The sequence below is a fragment of the Arachis ipaensis genome, chromosome B9, assembly GCF_059453495.1.
Source record: "Arachis ipaensis isolate K30076 ecotype BB chromosome B9, ASM5945349v1, whole genome shotgun sequence".
In the NCBI taxonomy this organism is placed as follows: domain Eukaryota; kingdom Viridiplantae; phylum Streptophyta; class Magnoliopsida; order Fabales; family Fabaceae; genus Arachis; species Arachis ipaensis.
In genome coordinates, this window is record NC_142444.1 from 43765058 (window position 1) to 43780927 (window position 15870).

Below are 15870 nucleotides of genomic sequence, written 5' to 3' on the forward strand. Positions count from 1 at the left end.
AAGAATAATAATCAGTTAATTGCAGGTTTTTATTTCTCTTTTTTAAGTAATATCAAAAACACTTTATAAGGAATTTTTGTTACACTTTGTGTCAACATATTTTAATTATCAAATCATTTGTTAAATTATTAGTTCATAGATAAATATACATTATTTTGTTTGTTTATTTTAAAAATTTGATATGAGAATTTTAAAAAGTTTTTAAAAGATTTTATATATTTATTAAATAATGATAGAATTAATTTTTCTAAATATTTTAGCAAAATATGATGTATGATGATTTGCTTAGAAAATAAAAACTGTAAACTAATTTAATAGTTAAAATTTATTGAGGACTAAAATATCTAATTAAAATTTTTTAAAATAAATATTTGGACTTTTGGAGTACTACTTTTTCTTTATGGGAAAGTGGATTAATAAAAATATTGCACAATATATAATGTAATTGACTGAAATTAATTACATTAGGAAGAGGATATTACTCTCAGACGGATAGAGCACACGGGGTATTAATTTCTCGTTTGACTTATAATAATTTCTCGTTCTATATATATTAAATACACACTACAAATTTTTTTTTAATTTAAAAAAAACACATCATAATACATTTGCTACAACAATGATACTAAAAATTTACAACAGAATTAACAATGAAAGCGTACAATAAAAATAATATAATAGTTTTAACAGCAATAACTTTGTGCATATAGTTTTAACAACAATGACATTTTCTCTTTCTTATAACCGCTAGAACTAGCTACTTTTTAAATTTTATTGGAATAGTTAAAACTATTTTATACGACTACTTAATTATAACATTTTGAATTATTAAAAAAAACTGTTTAATTCTTACAATTCTCTAAAATAATAATAAAAAAATTATAGTGTAAAACTCTTTATATAATACCATATTTTTTATATAAACATGAATTAATACATATATAAGTGGTAAGAAATTTCGAGTGTGATCAGAATTTATATATTAATTAATTTTTAGTGTGTATGTATTTTTGATATTATAATTAAGAAAAAAATATAAGAAACAATTTTTAGTTAATTAATACAATCAACTTTATAGTTTAAGATTTATAATTTAAAGTATAAAATTAAAATTTTATAATTTAAAGTTTAAAATTTAAGATAAATAAATAAATTTTAAAAAAATTGACTAATATTAATAAAAAATTGAGTACCTAACATTAATCATTAATTAATTATAATGATCCGCAAGACGGTTCCTTCTTGGATCCTTAACCTGAATGTTCCAATGATCATCATTGAAATTTCTATTATTTCTTGCCCTCTGTCTCCTCTTCACATTCCTCTCATCCATCTTCTTAGAAAGTCCACAATAACTTTGCAACACTTTTGGCATGTTGTCATAAACCTCCCACCACCTTTGGTGTGCTGAATCACTAGCAAAAACATGTAATTTTAACATGTCCCAGTTACAATCATAGTTCCTGTAACACATCCATGGCTTCAACCCCAAGTAATGCATCACATACAACTCGTTTGGTATCTCATGTTTCTCATTCTCCCCTGGCAAAGGCTCAAAGTTCTTAAGGAAATTAACTTTTCTTGGTAACCTATGCCACCATGTTATTACTTCATTGATTAAACCTTGGTCACCACCATTATATGATTTGATCTCTAAAGTTTTGTCTAGCAAGTGCCTGAACATGCATTGCGACGGCTCGATCACCATCATCCCCGAATTAAACAACGTGAAATCGTTAGGCGCGGCGGATAATTGAGGGTAACTAAAGAAATCGTCAATGTTCTTGAGGACTAATAGGTCAGAATCTAGGAATATGATTTTGTCATACATAGTGAGTTGCCATATTCTTAATTTGCTATAGTTCCATTCATTGTAGGTACCCTTTTCAGCATAAGGGTTAAGGATCCTTTCTATGCGCTTGATTTTCCACCCTGCAGCTTTGAGACCCCTTATGGATTTGGGAGAAATTGAATCATCTGCAAGAAGAACAAGATCTATGATGTAATTGTTGTATTGAAGGGTGCTTGATTCTCTTTGAATGAGGCTTTGTGCTAATGCTATTGCACCACAAACATATGCTTCTGATGAGTGAAGAACTGTCACATAGGCAAATCTTGGTAACTTCATCATGGTTTGATTGTAATTTTCTGTTGCTGCTGATTGTGACATGTAGCCCCTCCATACCTCTTTGCCTTGCAAATCATCAATCATATCAACAATTGTTACTTGTCCAACTCTTTTCTTAAGCATTTTAAAGACAATTAGAGGTGAAAGCAAAAATGAAAATATATAGTATTCTTTTATGATTTCTCTAAACAACTTTTTTTTAGATAGAACACCAGATTTTAATAACTTACCTAACACATTCTTGACAGTTATTTATAAGATAAAACACAATTAATAATTGAGTAAATTAAATAATTAAATTGGTTCTTAAAATATTACACGATTTCTGTTTTGGTCTCCAAAATATTTTTTTAATCAAATTCATCCCTAAAAAATTTTAAGTTAGCCACGATAGTCCTTCTGTCATTTCTCTCGCCAACACCGTTAATGAAAGCTGATCTAACACGTTAAATTACATCTCACCATATAAAACGACATCGTTTTAAGTCAAAGAGAACTGATTCATCGAAACAGCATCGTATGGATCAGTCTTCATTCTTCAACCACATTTCCCTTCGCTCTCAGTAAACAAAAAAAAACCTTGTTCTTCGTTGTTCTCTAAATCCAGCAAAGACGCTCATTGGAAGACGAACTAGGTTGGATTTCGACGCGCTATTAATGGCAGGTGTTGTGATGCGTCTTCTCCGGCAAGAGTTGGTTCAAGTTTCACATATGGGACGGCAAGAAAGGATGAGAGATAGTGATTGAAATAACATTTCTCTCATAAAACTCTCCCTCTCACTTCCTTTTCGACGTCGTTGAGGAGAAGACAAAGAAATCTTTATCATTGTCGCCGATTGAAGCATCCGGCGTGTGTTTGCGAGTTCGCCGTTGTGACTTCGGTGCAATGATTGCATATGTGACCGACGACCATTTTCGTCATTATTTAAGGGATTTTTGTTACTAAACTTGTTAGGATTGTATTAATGATAAAATTTATTTATTTTTTGTTAGTGTTTTTTGTTGGAACTGAAAATCGTTTGTAGGATTAGAATTTTATTCTTTGTTGATTCATAAAATTTGATCACAGAGTATTATTTTTCTGAATGTTAAAAGGAGTCTACTGACTATTAATTTCTCTATTCATGGTTTATGTTTAGTGTTTGTTTTGTTGTTTGATTTTGATGTTTGCATTTTCTTCATGAAATTCGATTTTGTAAAAGGAATTTTTTTTTCTGACTGAACTTCTTTTAGGATTGTACCGTTGTTAAAGTCTACTTTTGTTTGTGTTTTTTTCTGGAATTCAAATTTGTTTTTAGAGTTAGAGTTTCGTTCTAGTTGATTAAATATTTTCGGTACCTCCAAATTGATCATTTTTATCGCTGCGACTTCTATTTCAATCACCCATCATACTGGTGACCTCAAATTTTGCCGTCTAAACCACTGCAGCTATACTCCATAAGAAAGGGATATGTATACAATATTTTAAGATTAAGGTTTGTTATTTAGGGACTCATAATTTAACCAAATTTTATAAATATATTGTATTGATTGTCAATTAGAATGTGGAGGAGTATGTTGATATGTAATTTAAGGTATCATGTTAACTTCTATTAATGCCATGAACATAAGAAGTGTCAGAAAAATTAATGTGATTAAATTAAAATTTTTAAAGAATAAATTTGATTAAAAAATCTTTTTAAAATCAAATTAAAAGATCATATAACCTTTTAAAAACCAATTTAACCCTATACTCTTTAATAATTCTTACACGTGTTAGCATAGATGACAGGATGAGCCTATGCTTTCATAAAATATGCATAATATTTAATCTATATATATATATATATTCACTAACATTCACGTAGAGGGATGAATATAAAAAATTTTAGAAGTGAAGGAAAAAATATTTATATTAAAATAAATATTATTAAAAATTATTAGTTATACTAAAAATATAATAGAGATATAAAAATTAAAAAGAGTTAATGAACACTTTTATTTTTAAAATATTATTTATTATATATAATTTATAAAAAAATATTTTTTATTTTTTAAATTTAAACTTAAAACATCTTAATTAAATTATAAATAATTTATCATTTTAATTAATTTTATTTTTATTTATTTTTATACACATTTAATAATAAAAAGAGTGAATTAATTAGCATGTCAGTGCTTATTGATACATTAGCATTTATGGTTTTAAAACTAAAATTATATATAAATACAAAAAAAAAACCTGTATATAAAAAGTATGTTTATATAAAATAATAGAAACTTAATTTATAATTATTTTTATTTCTTTTTTTTAAATAATTAAATTTTTATATATTTTTAATTTAATTTTGATACATATAAAAAATTTTATGCATCTATTTAATTATGTATTGTAATTAAAAAATAACTTTTTATATTCATCACGTAAATAATTATCTAAAAGAATAAATATAATTAAATGACTATATAAAAAAATATACATATTTTAATATATCAAAATTAACTTATATGCTTTTAAATAATTATTCTACTATTTATTATAATTTTCAAATATTAATTTTCACCCATTGAATTAAAAAATTTATTTGTTATAATATTTATGACATAAAATACTTTTTAAATATAAAATAGTTGTTATAAATAAGATTATTTAAGAGATAAAATTAAAAAATAATATATAATTTTAAAATAAAGAATATTAATTAATAGAGAGATACTATTTTTTTTTAACTAATTTTTAAAAACAAAAAAAGATATTGATAATTTTACTTATATTTAGAAAACTAAGATTTAGTTTGATAATTAACTAATTAATTAGGTTTAAGAATTATATTAACATTGTTCATTAATATTTTATTGAGTTAATTTATTTACTTATTTTTAATTTTTATATTAAATCAAATTTAACAAAATAAATATTGTTACTATTAAATTTAATAAAAATTTATTTTTAGCAAAAATTTCAAGACAAAATTTTGTAAAGTTTTGTGAGGATAAAAAATATAATTATATTGAGAATATATATATATATATATATATAGAATTATTATTTTTTTTAAAAATTTAGTGGGACAAGTGCCTCTCTTCCCATCCACCTGGGTGGCTGGGTACAAATAACAATCACCAAAATGAATCATATTCCATCGCTGCATGGTTTTGTGAATAGTTAATTTTTATATTGATTGAACAAACGCATACTTTTACAATACGTGTGTACTATATTTGTTTCTTCATAATGTCTTCATTAAACTGCTTTTATTATTATTATTATTATTATTATGAAAACCATTGTATTTGCTTTATGCGGTGACCTTCGTGACAAGGATCCACCAAATAGAGAAACAGAGAATCCTCTCTATAAACTATATTCCTTTTATTTCTTACTTTTCTATCTCCAACATGGTGATCAAGTATTCAAATCACATGAAAAAAGAAAAATAAATAAAATTTATAAATATTTTCAGATCATATGAAAAAAGATCCCACTACAAGTTCTTGAAGGTCAATCACATCTTTATTTAACATGTACCATACTTTTCATAGACTCGAAACAAAACATTGTCATGAAAAACTTAATTGAAATTCAATAATAATAATAATAATAATAGAATAATTTATTCACTTGTGTTATCATTTTATCATCATAGAATGGAATATATCTCTTACGCAGCGTGGGATCTATACTCCACAGAATAGTAATAGTAATATATTTCTTATAAGGAGAATTCTTCACTAGGGAAAGAATCTTCAGAATTTTCATGGTCTAAGATGTAAAATTTTGGCCATTAAAAAATTTGAACAAATGGTCGAGATAAAAGACATTTGTTATAAAAAAAAAATACTTTTTTAATAATTATATTATATTAAAAACAATATGATTTGAAATACCAATTTTATCTTTTCTAAACTTTTCTTCTTCTTTCTCTCTCTTTTTTTTTCTTTCTGTAATCACAAAAATCCAGATACAATTATAACCCCATTTCCCACTATTATTTAACAATTTCTTGTGAAAGAAATTTTAAAAATTAATAAAAATTTATAACTATAAATCATCATGATCTTTAAGATTCAAAGAAAAATGATCACAATAATGATATATATGGTGCACTATTTTTCATGCAGTTTCTGTGCAACTTGATCAATTACATCATTTATAAGTTCTAAGATAGCTAGATCTAGATGTACGTTTGCACCATCTTCCACTTGTATTTTTCTTTTTGGCAACTTTCATGCTTGCTTAAGGATAATAAAAAGGAAAAGTATAGGAAAATATCGAGAATATTAAACCATGTGAATAATTGATAAAATTAATATTTATATGAATCAACGGCCTTAGAAAATATTTGTAGTTTACTATGTTGTGTGTCCTAAAATCCACTTAATTACTACCACAACATTGCACCACCGGGGTGTCTCGCTTGGTTAATAGATGGATTTTAAAAATAAAGAATAATAAGAAAGCCGGTCTTATGTTTGGTAAATTGTGAAGACATTGATCTTTTTACCGTGTTCGTCAACATAGAATAATGTTGATGATCGAGTGTGTGCGGTCATAATTCAAAGAACATATGGCGGTGATCTTGCTGGAAAAAGAAAATGGTAAATTATATGATAAAAATGTAAGATTATAATTTTTTTTTTATAAAATAAAATAGTACTTGAGAAAATTAAGATCTTCATTTTAAATAGCAATAATATAATAAAAAAGAACTACAAAAAGAATTTATATTTTTTTTTCTATATAACTTTAATCTAGAGTAGAGTGTCTCAAAGAAAATATGTAAATAGTTTGATGTGATATGGCTTTTTTGTTGTCGCACGAGAAAGAAGAAAAATGGTAACTTGATAATTTAAAAAAAAAAAAGATGAAGTATATTTTTTGTTTTTGAAGTTTGATAAAAGTTTTAAAAATATCTTTAAGTTTTATTTTGTTTTAATTTTGTTCTAAAAATTTTCGATTTGCATCAAATATACCCCTGACGGCTAATTTTTCAAAAAATTTAAAATTAATTCAACAACAATTTCATAAGAACAACCCTCAATATAAGCAAATCAAGCATAATTTTCATGTATTATTGTTAGTTTTGTCTTAAAATTTTTTGAAAATTTAGCCGTCAAGGATAAATTTGATGCAAATAAAAAATTTTTGGAATAAAACTGAAACAAAATAAAATTTAGAGGTATTTTTAAAATTTTTGCCAAACTTTAAGGATAAAAAATATACTTTATCAAAAAAAAAGAGATAAAAAGGAGTAATTTTATATAATTTGAAATTGTTTATGACGAAGCACTATTAAAATTCAATATTCTAGTTGGTTTATTGAAGACAAAACCTTCTTTTATAATAATATATAGAGTATATACCCATTTTGGTCCTCAAAGAATTTTAGACTGGACACTTTAGTCTCCAACTAAAATTAATTACTCGATTGGTCCCTAACAATTGATTCCGTCAGTCACTTAGGTTCTTTACTCAGTTAACTCTAACAGAGGACAAAATAGTCCCTGACAACTCTAACAGGGGACAAAATGGTCCCAGATCTCTTCTGTTCGGAAACGACACTGTTCTCTCTCAATTTTCATCATATCTCGTATAACACTAGCAGTCTAACACTGTAACTTCAAACTGCACAATGCACGCTCTATAAATTTAATGTTCACAAGAAAAAAAATCCTCAACTTGTTCTTAACCAATTCATACTCAGGAAATTAATGTCTATGTCTCTCAACTAGTTATCGTCTTCGATAGATTGCATGAATCTAGACAGCAAGTTTGATTTGTTAAGACCTGTCGTCGTCGTTGCCATCTCCCTCCTCCTCTGTCCTATCATCTCCATGACCACATTGTCCACCACTCCGATCGCTTCCTTCAGCTTCTTCTCCGAACCAATGTTCAGTAATCGCTTCAGTTTCCATATGAGTAGCAACGGCGACGTTGCTCGTTGTACTGATAGCTTGGATGCGAGGTCGAAACTGTCTGCCAACTTGGACTCTGGAAAAGAAGGAATGAAACACTCGGTGTCTATTTCAAATGAGAATTTGCATATGATGTTGAAGGAGAATCTTCTTATGATGTCCTAATGTCCAACAATCTATATTGCTTGCCGGAGAGTAGAGAAAGGCGTGCCCTTGGAGTATTTGTGGAACTTGGTCTTGAGGATGTCGTGAACGTGTCGGGGTTGGAGGTGATGTTATCGAAGACGTGGAAGTAGATGCTTTTGGTGGGTGTAGTGCAGAGGAGGTGGATGTACCAGTTACAAAGATTTAGGAAGTGTATGGTCCATGACATGTTGAGGTAGGTGCGACATGTCTGACAATTACACCATGGCTTAATCTTGGAGGTAAAGAGGAGGAAGGAAAAGATGAAAAAGAAAACTGTGAAGGTGAAGAAGGAGAGTATGAATATTAGAGTTATGCGAGATATGATACAAATTGGGGAGAAACAGTGTCGTTTTCGAATAAAGGAGTCAGTGATCATTTTGTCCCTTGTTAGAGTTGTCAGGGACCATTTTGTCCCCCGTTAGAGTTAACGGAGTAAAGAACTTAAGTGACCGACGAAATTAATTGTTAGGGACCAATCAAGTAATTAATTTTAGTTGGGAACTAAAGTGTCCAATCTAAAATTCTTTGAGGACCAAAATGGGTATATACTCTAATATATAAGAAAAAAGAAAATGATAATTCTATTTTTTTTTAACAAATTCATACAAACAAACAATCTAATAATAATGATGAAAAGTGGTAAAATCAAGAATCTGATGGCATGATTATTTTCCAAGAAAAAAAGAGCCACCAACATTTATTAGGACACAAAAAGCATACCTATTTCAGCATAAGGAGGAGCAATCTGGCATGAACCAACAGGCATCAATGTCTTCTGCCTTAAGCTTCTCAAATCAGGTTCATAAACCCAAAACTCACCCAATGGATCAGGCAACAACAAATCATCACACCTGAAAATCTCAATCATGGGCTCACAAGGCCCAATGAACACAACATAAACTTGTTCATAAGAATCCAATTTCTTCATCCAACCACTCTCCACAGCCAAATTAGCCACTACCAAATTAACATGCAACCTAAACACATCTCTAACCCCTCCCTTTTTTGTTCTGTTCCCACATGGAACTCTTGCAACCACCACATTGATGTCTCTATAATCTTCCCAAGTTGGCATTGGCATGTCATGGCATTTCGGCTTGCTGTTTATCTCGTCCTCGTCGATCCACACCGGAAAAAGATCCTTCCATGTCAAGCTTCCGTCGACGTGGTCAAAGTCAACGGATACCACTTTCTCCACTTGTGGATGAAGTGAAGTTAATTCTTGATAAAGGGTAGTTTCCACACTTTTGTTAATGTTAACAAGGCCTATGTTAATGCTATTGCTTCTACCAATGGAATTTTCTATGATATCAAACCAAGGAGGCTTTAAATTTGTTTTCTCCACCAACTTGATTCTGTTTGTGAGATTAGGAACACTATTTGGCTTCTCAAAAGGAATGATGAGTGGGATGATTATGAACAAAAGCAAGAGAATAACAAAAGTTTTTTGCTTTGAAGACAAAAGAAAATGGGAGGAAGAAGAGTACTTAGAACCCATTTTCTCTCTTATTTTTTTTGTTTTTATTTTTTGTGCAGTTATGGCGTTATGCACTAAGCTGTGAATAATTGGTGTAATATTTATAGGAAAAGTCTAGAGGGCCAGCAACTTTGTTAAATTCTGGTCAGCATGTAACCAGCAAAAAAAGTGAGCCATTGGATGAAATCTCATACCAATCTCACACCATTAAAACCATCATTGATGGCTATTTGATGGCTACAAATCACAAAAGTTACTGGCCCTCTAGCATTCCTCATATTTATATGTTCATAAGGTTGTGCAATTTAATGTTGCATGAAACTTTTTGCTGACGACAAACTTATTGAATAAGAAATATTCTTGGTAAAATGTACAAAACCAATCTTAGCACAACTTGTGACACATAACCTTTCTTTTGAGTTTTGACAATATACATTTTCTTTTCCATATTTATATTCCTATTAAACCATAATTGGCAGATGCAAGATATCTTTCTAAACTTTTTCAAGGGACCAACTTAAATAAATTTGAAATACTTATACTATTGGAAATATTATTATTTTGTTTGCAGGAAGGAGAAAGGTTGTAGACACTGACGGCAAAATATTAGTGTGATATTTTTCAGTGAATGATGGTTTGTGTCTAACTAATCAATAGATAGGGTATCTTGAAGGATGTGAACTGCTTATGGAAAATTATCCCTTGCCAAGTCAGTGATGAAGAAGCATGATATATAATATAATATATTACAATATAATATATGACATGAATTTAGCTCAATTTGGATAAACAGCTTAATTAAATTTCTTTTAAAAAAATAATTTAAACAATAAATAATTATATTAAAAATAGCTTATAAATAAGTTATTTTGTGTTTGGATTTTTAGTTCTAAAAGTGCTTATTTTATAAAAATGTGATAAAAAATAGTATTATTATGAGAGAAGTAATTTTTTTAACTTCTTTATAAGTTCCTAAATAGCTTCTTAGAAAGCTGCAATTTGATTTTGAAAATTGCACCAGACATTAATACTACTACTTTTTATAAGTCAAAATCTCAAAAAAGTTACTTTTGAAACTTTTCAAATGGGCCCTTAGTCTATTTGATCTGTGATTTTTTTTTTATTTTTAAACATGGTAGATGTACAAGGATGATCTTGAACGGGTTGAAGAGATGGATTGAGAACTCGTTGGTCTCGACGGATGACGTGATCGGACCTCTGGAGCGGCGGAGGTGGTATCTGCAAAGACACTCCAATGCCCAAGTTAGAGAATTATTGAGGTAGGATTTTAGTGTTAAGGTAGGTTGGATCGTACTTGGGAGAGCAACTAAGCTCTCTTTTTATATATGGCATAAGTTATTTTTTCTGGGGATAAAGTGGGTCCCGTTGCACCAGATTCTAGACGAGTTAGTTGGGATCTCGGATGGCTCTGGGTGGGCCGGTTCGTGAGGGACCCAAGGAGACTTGGGAGTCCAAGTCTGTAACAGTTACCTCCAGGGCGCAAGGGCTCGGAGGCTGAGGTCTTGACGCTGATGTTTTGAACTTCTCTTGTCTTCATGAGGTGGCGAGATCGGTGGATTATTGAGTGGGCAAATGGGCTTCATATCTGTTTGTTACACTTCTTTGGTGAAGTGACCGTTTAGCAGTTTTCATGATGGCGTCAAATTCACGAAATGAGAGTGACAGGTGTTTTTCCATATTTGTCCTTCCTCTTTTATTTTCTTGTCTCATATATATTTGCGAGGGGTTCTCTTTTGAATTTTTCAGACTTTTCTCCTTTTTTCGCATTTTTTCTGTTCTATATTTCATGCACTTCTTATGCTCCATTTCTGCATATTTTTGCGGTCAGCGTGGGCTTTGTGTTTTGTGCCTCTTTGTGCATTTGTATTTCTGTGAAAGGTACGCCGCTTTCTGTCCCATTACTTAGTTTGACCGGTAGTTTATTTTATGTTTTGCCCTTCTGTATTTCTTCTATACTGTGTTAGTGGGTAGGGGGTGCCACTATTTTTGACACATAGAATTTAGTAGTTGTTGTGAGATTAACATAGGCTAAGATTTATATATGCTCTGTATTTTTGGGTAGTGGGCTGACAGTAGTACCCCCTTTGGCTGTAGGTATGGTGTGACGGAGGACAGTTCAGGAGAACTCGAGCCTAATTTTTTCGGCCAGGGGTGTACCCGATCGTTATCATGGGGTGACTTCCGATGTGTCGGGTACACCCTCTTGGTTGCGCGAGGACGATCATAAAAAATTTCGGGTCGAGGGGGACATATGTGGTGGTGGCGAGGCGGAGCAACAGTACGAGCTCGTGCTTGCCGATGAGAACGAGAAGGTGTGCTATTTGAACTTGCACTCTTCTCGAGTTTCTGATTGGATGTGGGCGTATGAGCCTTTATTCACAAAGTTAGGGCTTCGGTTTCCCTTCTCTGATTTAGCCATGGCCCTTCTACACCATATTTTTGCAGCACCACCCCAGTTGCATCCGAACAGTTGGGCGGCCATCCGAACCTTCAAATTGGTGTGTGAATTTTTGAAGGTTTCAGCTCGGGTTGAGGTTTTTCTATTTTTCTTTCTCTGTACCATTCTGCAAAAGGAGGGGAAGCATCGAAAGGGCTATATCTTCTTCCGGGCTTAGCCGAATCGTCGGATCTTTGACTTGTTCGAGGATTCATTCCATGGTTTTAGGCAGAGTATTTCAAGGTTCTCCTCATCCGAGGTCATCACCTGTTTTGATTGACCCAAGAGGGCGAGCGCTGGATTGTCACTTATTGAAATTTTAGGGTGGGGGCTTCCTATCTGACTAGGGTGACTTATGAAGGTTTGTCTCCCGAGGTGGGTAGATCTTAGCGATATTATGGGAGGATCTCGTTTTGGTTGACCCAGGAGTGGGCGCCGAATTGATGTTTTGTTGGCAATTTTCAGGGATAAGTTATTGAATCCTAGCGTTATTATGGGGGGATCCCGAGGTGGGTAGATCTTATGTGGATAGGTCTCCCCCGTTTTGAGTTTTTGAGTTTGTAGTTTTGTTGCTTGTATTTTCGGGTTTATAACTTGTAATTTTTGCTTTGTTTTTGTAGTTGAAATGGCTGGCGAGCAGACAACATTGGTGAGGTTGAAGATCTCTTTTCTTCGTGATTCAGAAGGCGGGGAGACAGGGCCTCGCTGTCGACTCCTCTGGTTTTTTCACAATTGGACTCATAAATAGTGTCTTAGGAGGTGGTTACTGCTGGGGCCACCAGTGCCGATGCCGAAGTTGTGGAGATCCCTAACCCTCAGTCCAATAAGAAGCAGAAGGGGCCGGTCGAGGAGAATAGCAGTGAGAATTTTGAAGAGGAGGTGGGTGTTACCTCCGTGATGGATAAGGATTTTGATGCTATGGCCTTTATTGATCAACATCTATTACCAAGTACCGAGGAGTTCTTCCATGATTGTGACCTTGTAGGCCAAGCTAAGTTCGTGTATCGGGCCCTTCTCCGCTTTGCCGTAATTGTGCGGAAGGCAGAGCCGAAGCTATCTCAAGTGTTCCTTCTGGTTGGTAAGTTTCACCATTCTCAGGCGGAGGTCGGCAAATTGAAGAAGAAGCTGGAGGACATTGCGGCTTCTCGACAGAAGGTTGTGAAGGATTTAGAGGAGTCCGGCTCAGAGATTCTACTTCTTTTTGAACGAGACACTGAGCTTGTTTCCCAGCTAGCTCGACCTCAAAAGTAGGCTGTTGATGCTAAGATAGAGGCGTCTTCCACTAGTTCCAAGGTGGAGTCTCTGAAGATTGAGATCGCCCATCCGAAGAAGGATAAAGAAAGCCTACTCACCGATGCCAAGGAAGCTATTTCGGCAACCAAGGAGGCTTTGAAAGCTCAAGTCCAGGTGTTGGCTCCTGACGTGGATGTGTCGATGATGGGGGCCTTCTGGACCGTGAAGGGTGGTCAGATTGTGAAATTTGAATGATTTGTTAGTGCTTTGTAGAAAAAAGAAGTATTTTACTAAGTTTGTAAGCCATTTATTCGACATATATCTTTGTTGTTAGGGTCTTTTAGTGCTGTTGTGAAGAATTTGGGCTTCGTGGTAAGCCGTTTTTTTGATTAATTTGTTTTATTATTTTAGATATCCATTTTTTGTTGGCCTCAGGGGTGATTGGTACCCAAGGATAGTTGCTTTTATTTTTTTTGACTTTCCATTTTATAGTTTTTGGATTTCACTTGTTGGAAGTAATACGGATAAATATATAAAGAAATGGGAAAATTTTATTAAAAGTTTTAAGAGAATGTGGGCCTCGTTAAAACCTCCTCGAAACTTGGTGTAGGAAAGTGTGCCCGGGTTTAAAACCAAATAAAACAAGAAAAAAGTGAAATAACTTTCCTAAGTTACCCACTCAGAAGCCCAATTTACAAATAATAGCGTCATAAATTGGTGGCGTTCCATGACCTCAGTAGTTCGGTGCTATTGAGCCATTCCAACATATAGGTCCCTTTCCCGATCACAGCTTTGACTCGGTAGGGTCCTTCCTAGTTTGGAGTTAGATTCTCTTCTCTTGGAGTTGGGAGATTGATGTCATTACATCGGAGGACCAGGTCTCCTTGTATGAATTATCGTTTCACGACGTCATGGTTATACCTTAAGCTCACCCTTATTTTCAAGGTAAGTTCTTGTAGGTGGGCTATGTTTCTTACCTCATCTAAGAGATCTTGTTCTGTGGCTTCATCGTGTCCTTCGTCGTGTTCTCCAACTTCAACCAGGATGACGACTTCCATGTCGTATGTCAACCTAAAAGGTGTTTCTCCAATCAAGCTCTAAAGTGAAGTTCGGTATGACTAGAGGACAGATGCTAGCTCGTGACGCCACAATGCCTTGGCTTCGTCTAGCCTCTTCTTAAGTCCTTCCAGGATTATTTTATTGGTCACTTCAACCTGGTCGTTGGTCTGTGAGTGTTCTACTGAGCTGAATTTCTGGGTGATTCCGGGTCCATCTAAGAATTGTTTAAATCACTTATATGTGAACTGGGTTCTGTTCCGAGGGTTACCTGAAACTGTAGGTCGATCTCAGATGAGATCTTCTGTACTGGTCGGAGATGACGTGTCCGACTGGCTGGTGGCGGCCGGAGCTGTTGTGTCCGACTTGTTGGACTGGCTGCACTTCTGATCCTTGGTCACCGGAGGGTGGGGGGTACCTGCAAGAGACTCCGATACTTAAGTTAGCACGGGTATTAAGCAGTTTTATTGTAGAATTAGAGTATGAGTTATACCTGGGTACTCCAGTGTATTTATAATGGTGTAGAGTGACCTTTTTAGATAAGATAAGTTAGTTATCTTATCTTATCTTTATCTTTGAGTTGAGGTCAGCTTATCTTCAAGGGAACTGCCCTTATCTCTATAGGCTTGGATGGCCTGTGGATTTGGGCCCTTTATTGGGCTTTTCTGTCGATTTGGCCGACCTCTTTGAGAAGAGGTTGGATAGCCTGACCTGAAGAGGTCGGTCGTTTTGTCGCCAATTGATAAACCCATATTTTATGGTATATTTTGTGCTTAGTTTGAGTGATTTATTCAATCCTTCACCCACTTATTCATATTAACTGCATGATTTTACTTTCCCTTCCTTATTATGTGATGTATGTGAAAAACATATTTCCTATGCTTTAAAATTAATTATTTTAATTACCTTTATTTCCATTCGATGCCGTGATTAGTGTGTTGAGTAGTTTCAGATCTTCTAAGGCAGGAATAACTCAAAGGATGGAAAGGAAACATACAAAAATGGAAGGAAAGCATAAAACGGAGTTTGTGAAGAAACTGGCAGCCACGCGATCGCATGGACGACGCGGACGCATGCCAAGCGCGAAGAAGCAGCGACGCGGCCGCATGACTGACGCGACCGCGCGCCTTAAGCAGAATACATATGACGCGGTCGCATGACTGACATGACCGCGTGACAAGGAAGACTCCAAATGACGCGACCGCGTGACCCACGCGGACGCGTGACAGAGGCCACGCACCAGAAATTGCAGAAAACGCTCCCAGCAAATTCTGAAGCCCTTTTTGGCCCAAATCCAAGTCCAGAAGGCATAGACCAGAGGTTATGAAGTGGGGAAATGCATCCATTCAAAGAGAGACGTCCACTTTTAGTTAGTTTTCATGATTTAGATTTAGTTTAGAGAGAGTTTCTCTCATCTCTCTTCTCTCTTTAGGATTA

At 33.3% G+C, this 15870-nt stretch overlaps 1 protein-coding gene across 1 annotated transcript; it reads right to left on the bottom strand.

Moving 5' to 3' along the window:
• Positions 1–1151: 1151 nt before the first annotated feature.
• PGSIP4 (plant glycogenin-like starch initiation protein 4) lies at positions 1152–9753 on the bottom strand. The gene is made up of 2 exons (XM_016317572.3): positions 8930–9753; positions 1152–2193 (listed from the first exon to the last, which is right to left on the bottom strand). Exons 1-2 carry the CDS (start codon positions 9705–9707, stop codon positions 1211–1213), a joined length of 1761 nt encoding a protein of 586 aa, XP_016173058.2. The 5' UTR covers positions 9708–9753; the 3' UTR covers positions 1152–1210.
• Between the last annotated feature and the right edge of the window lie 6117 nt (positions 9754–15870).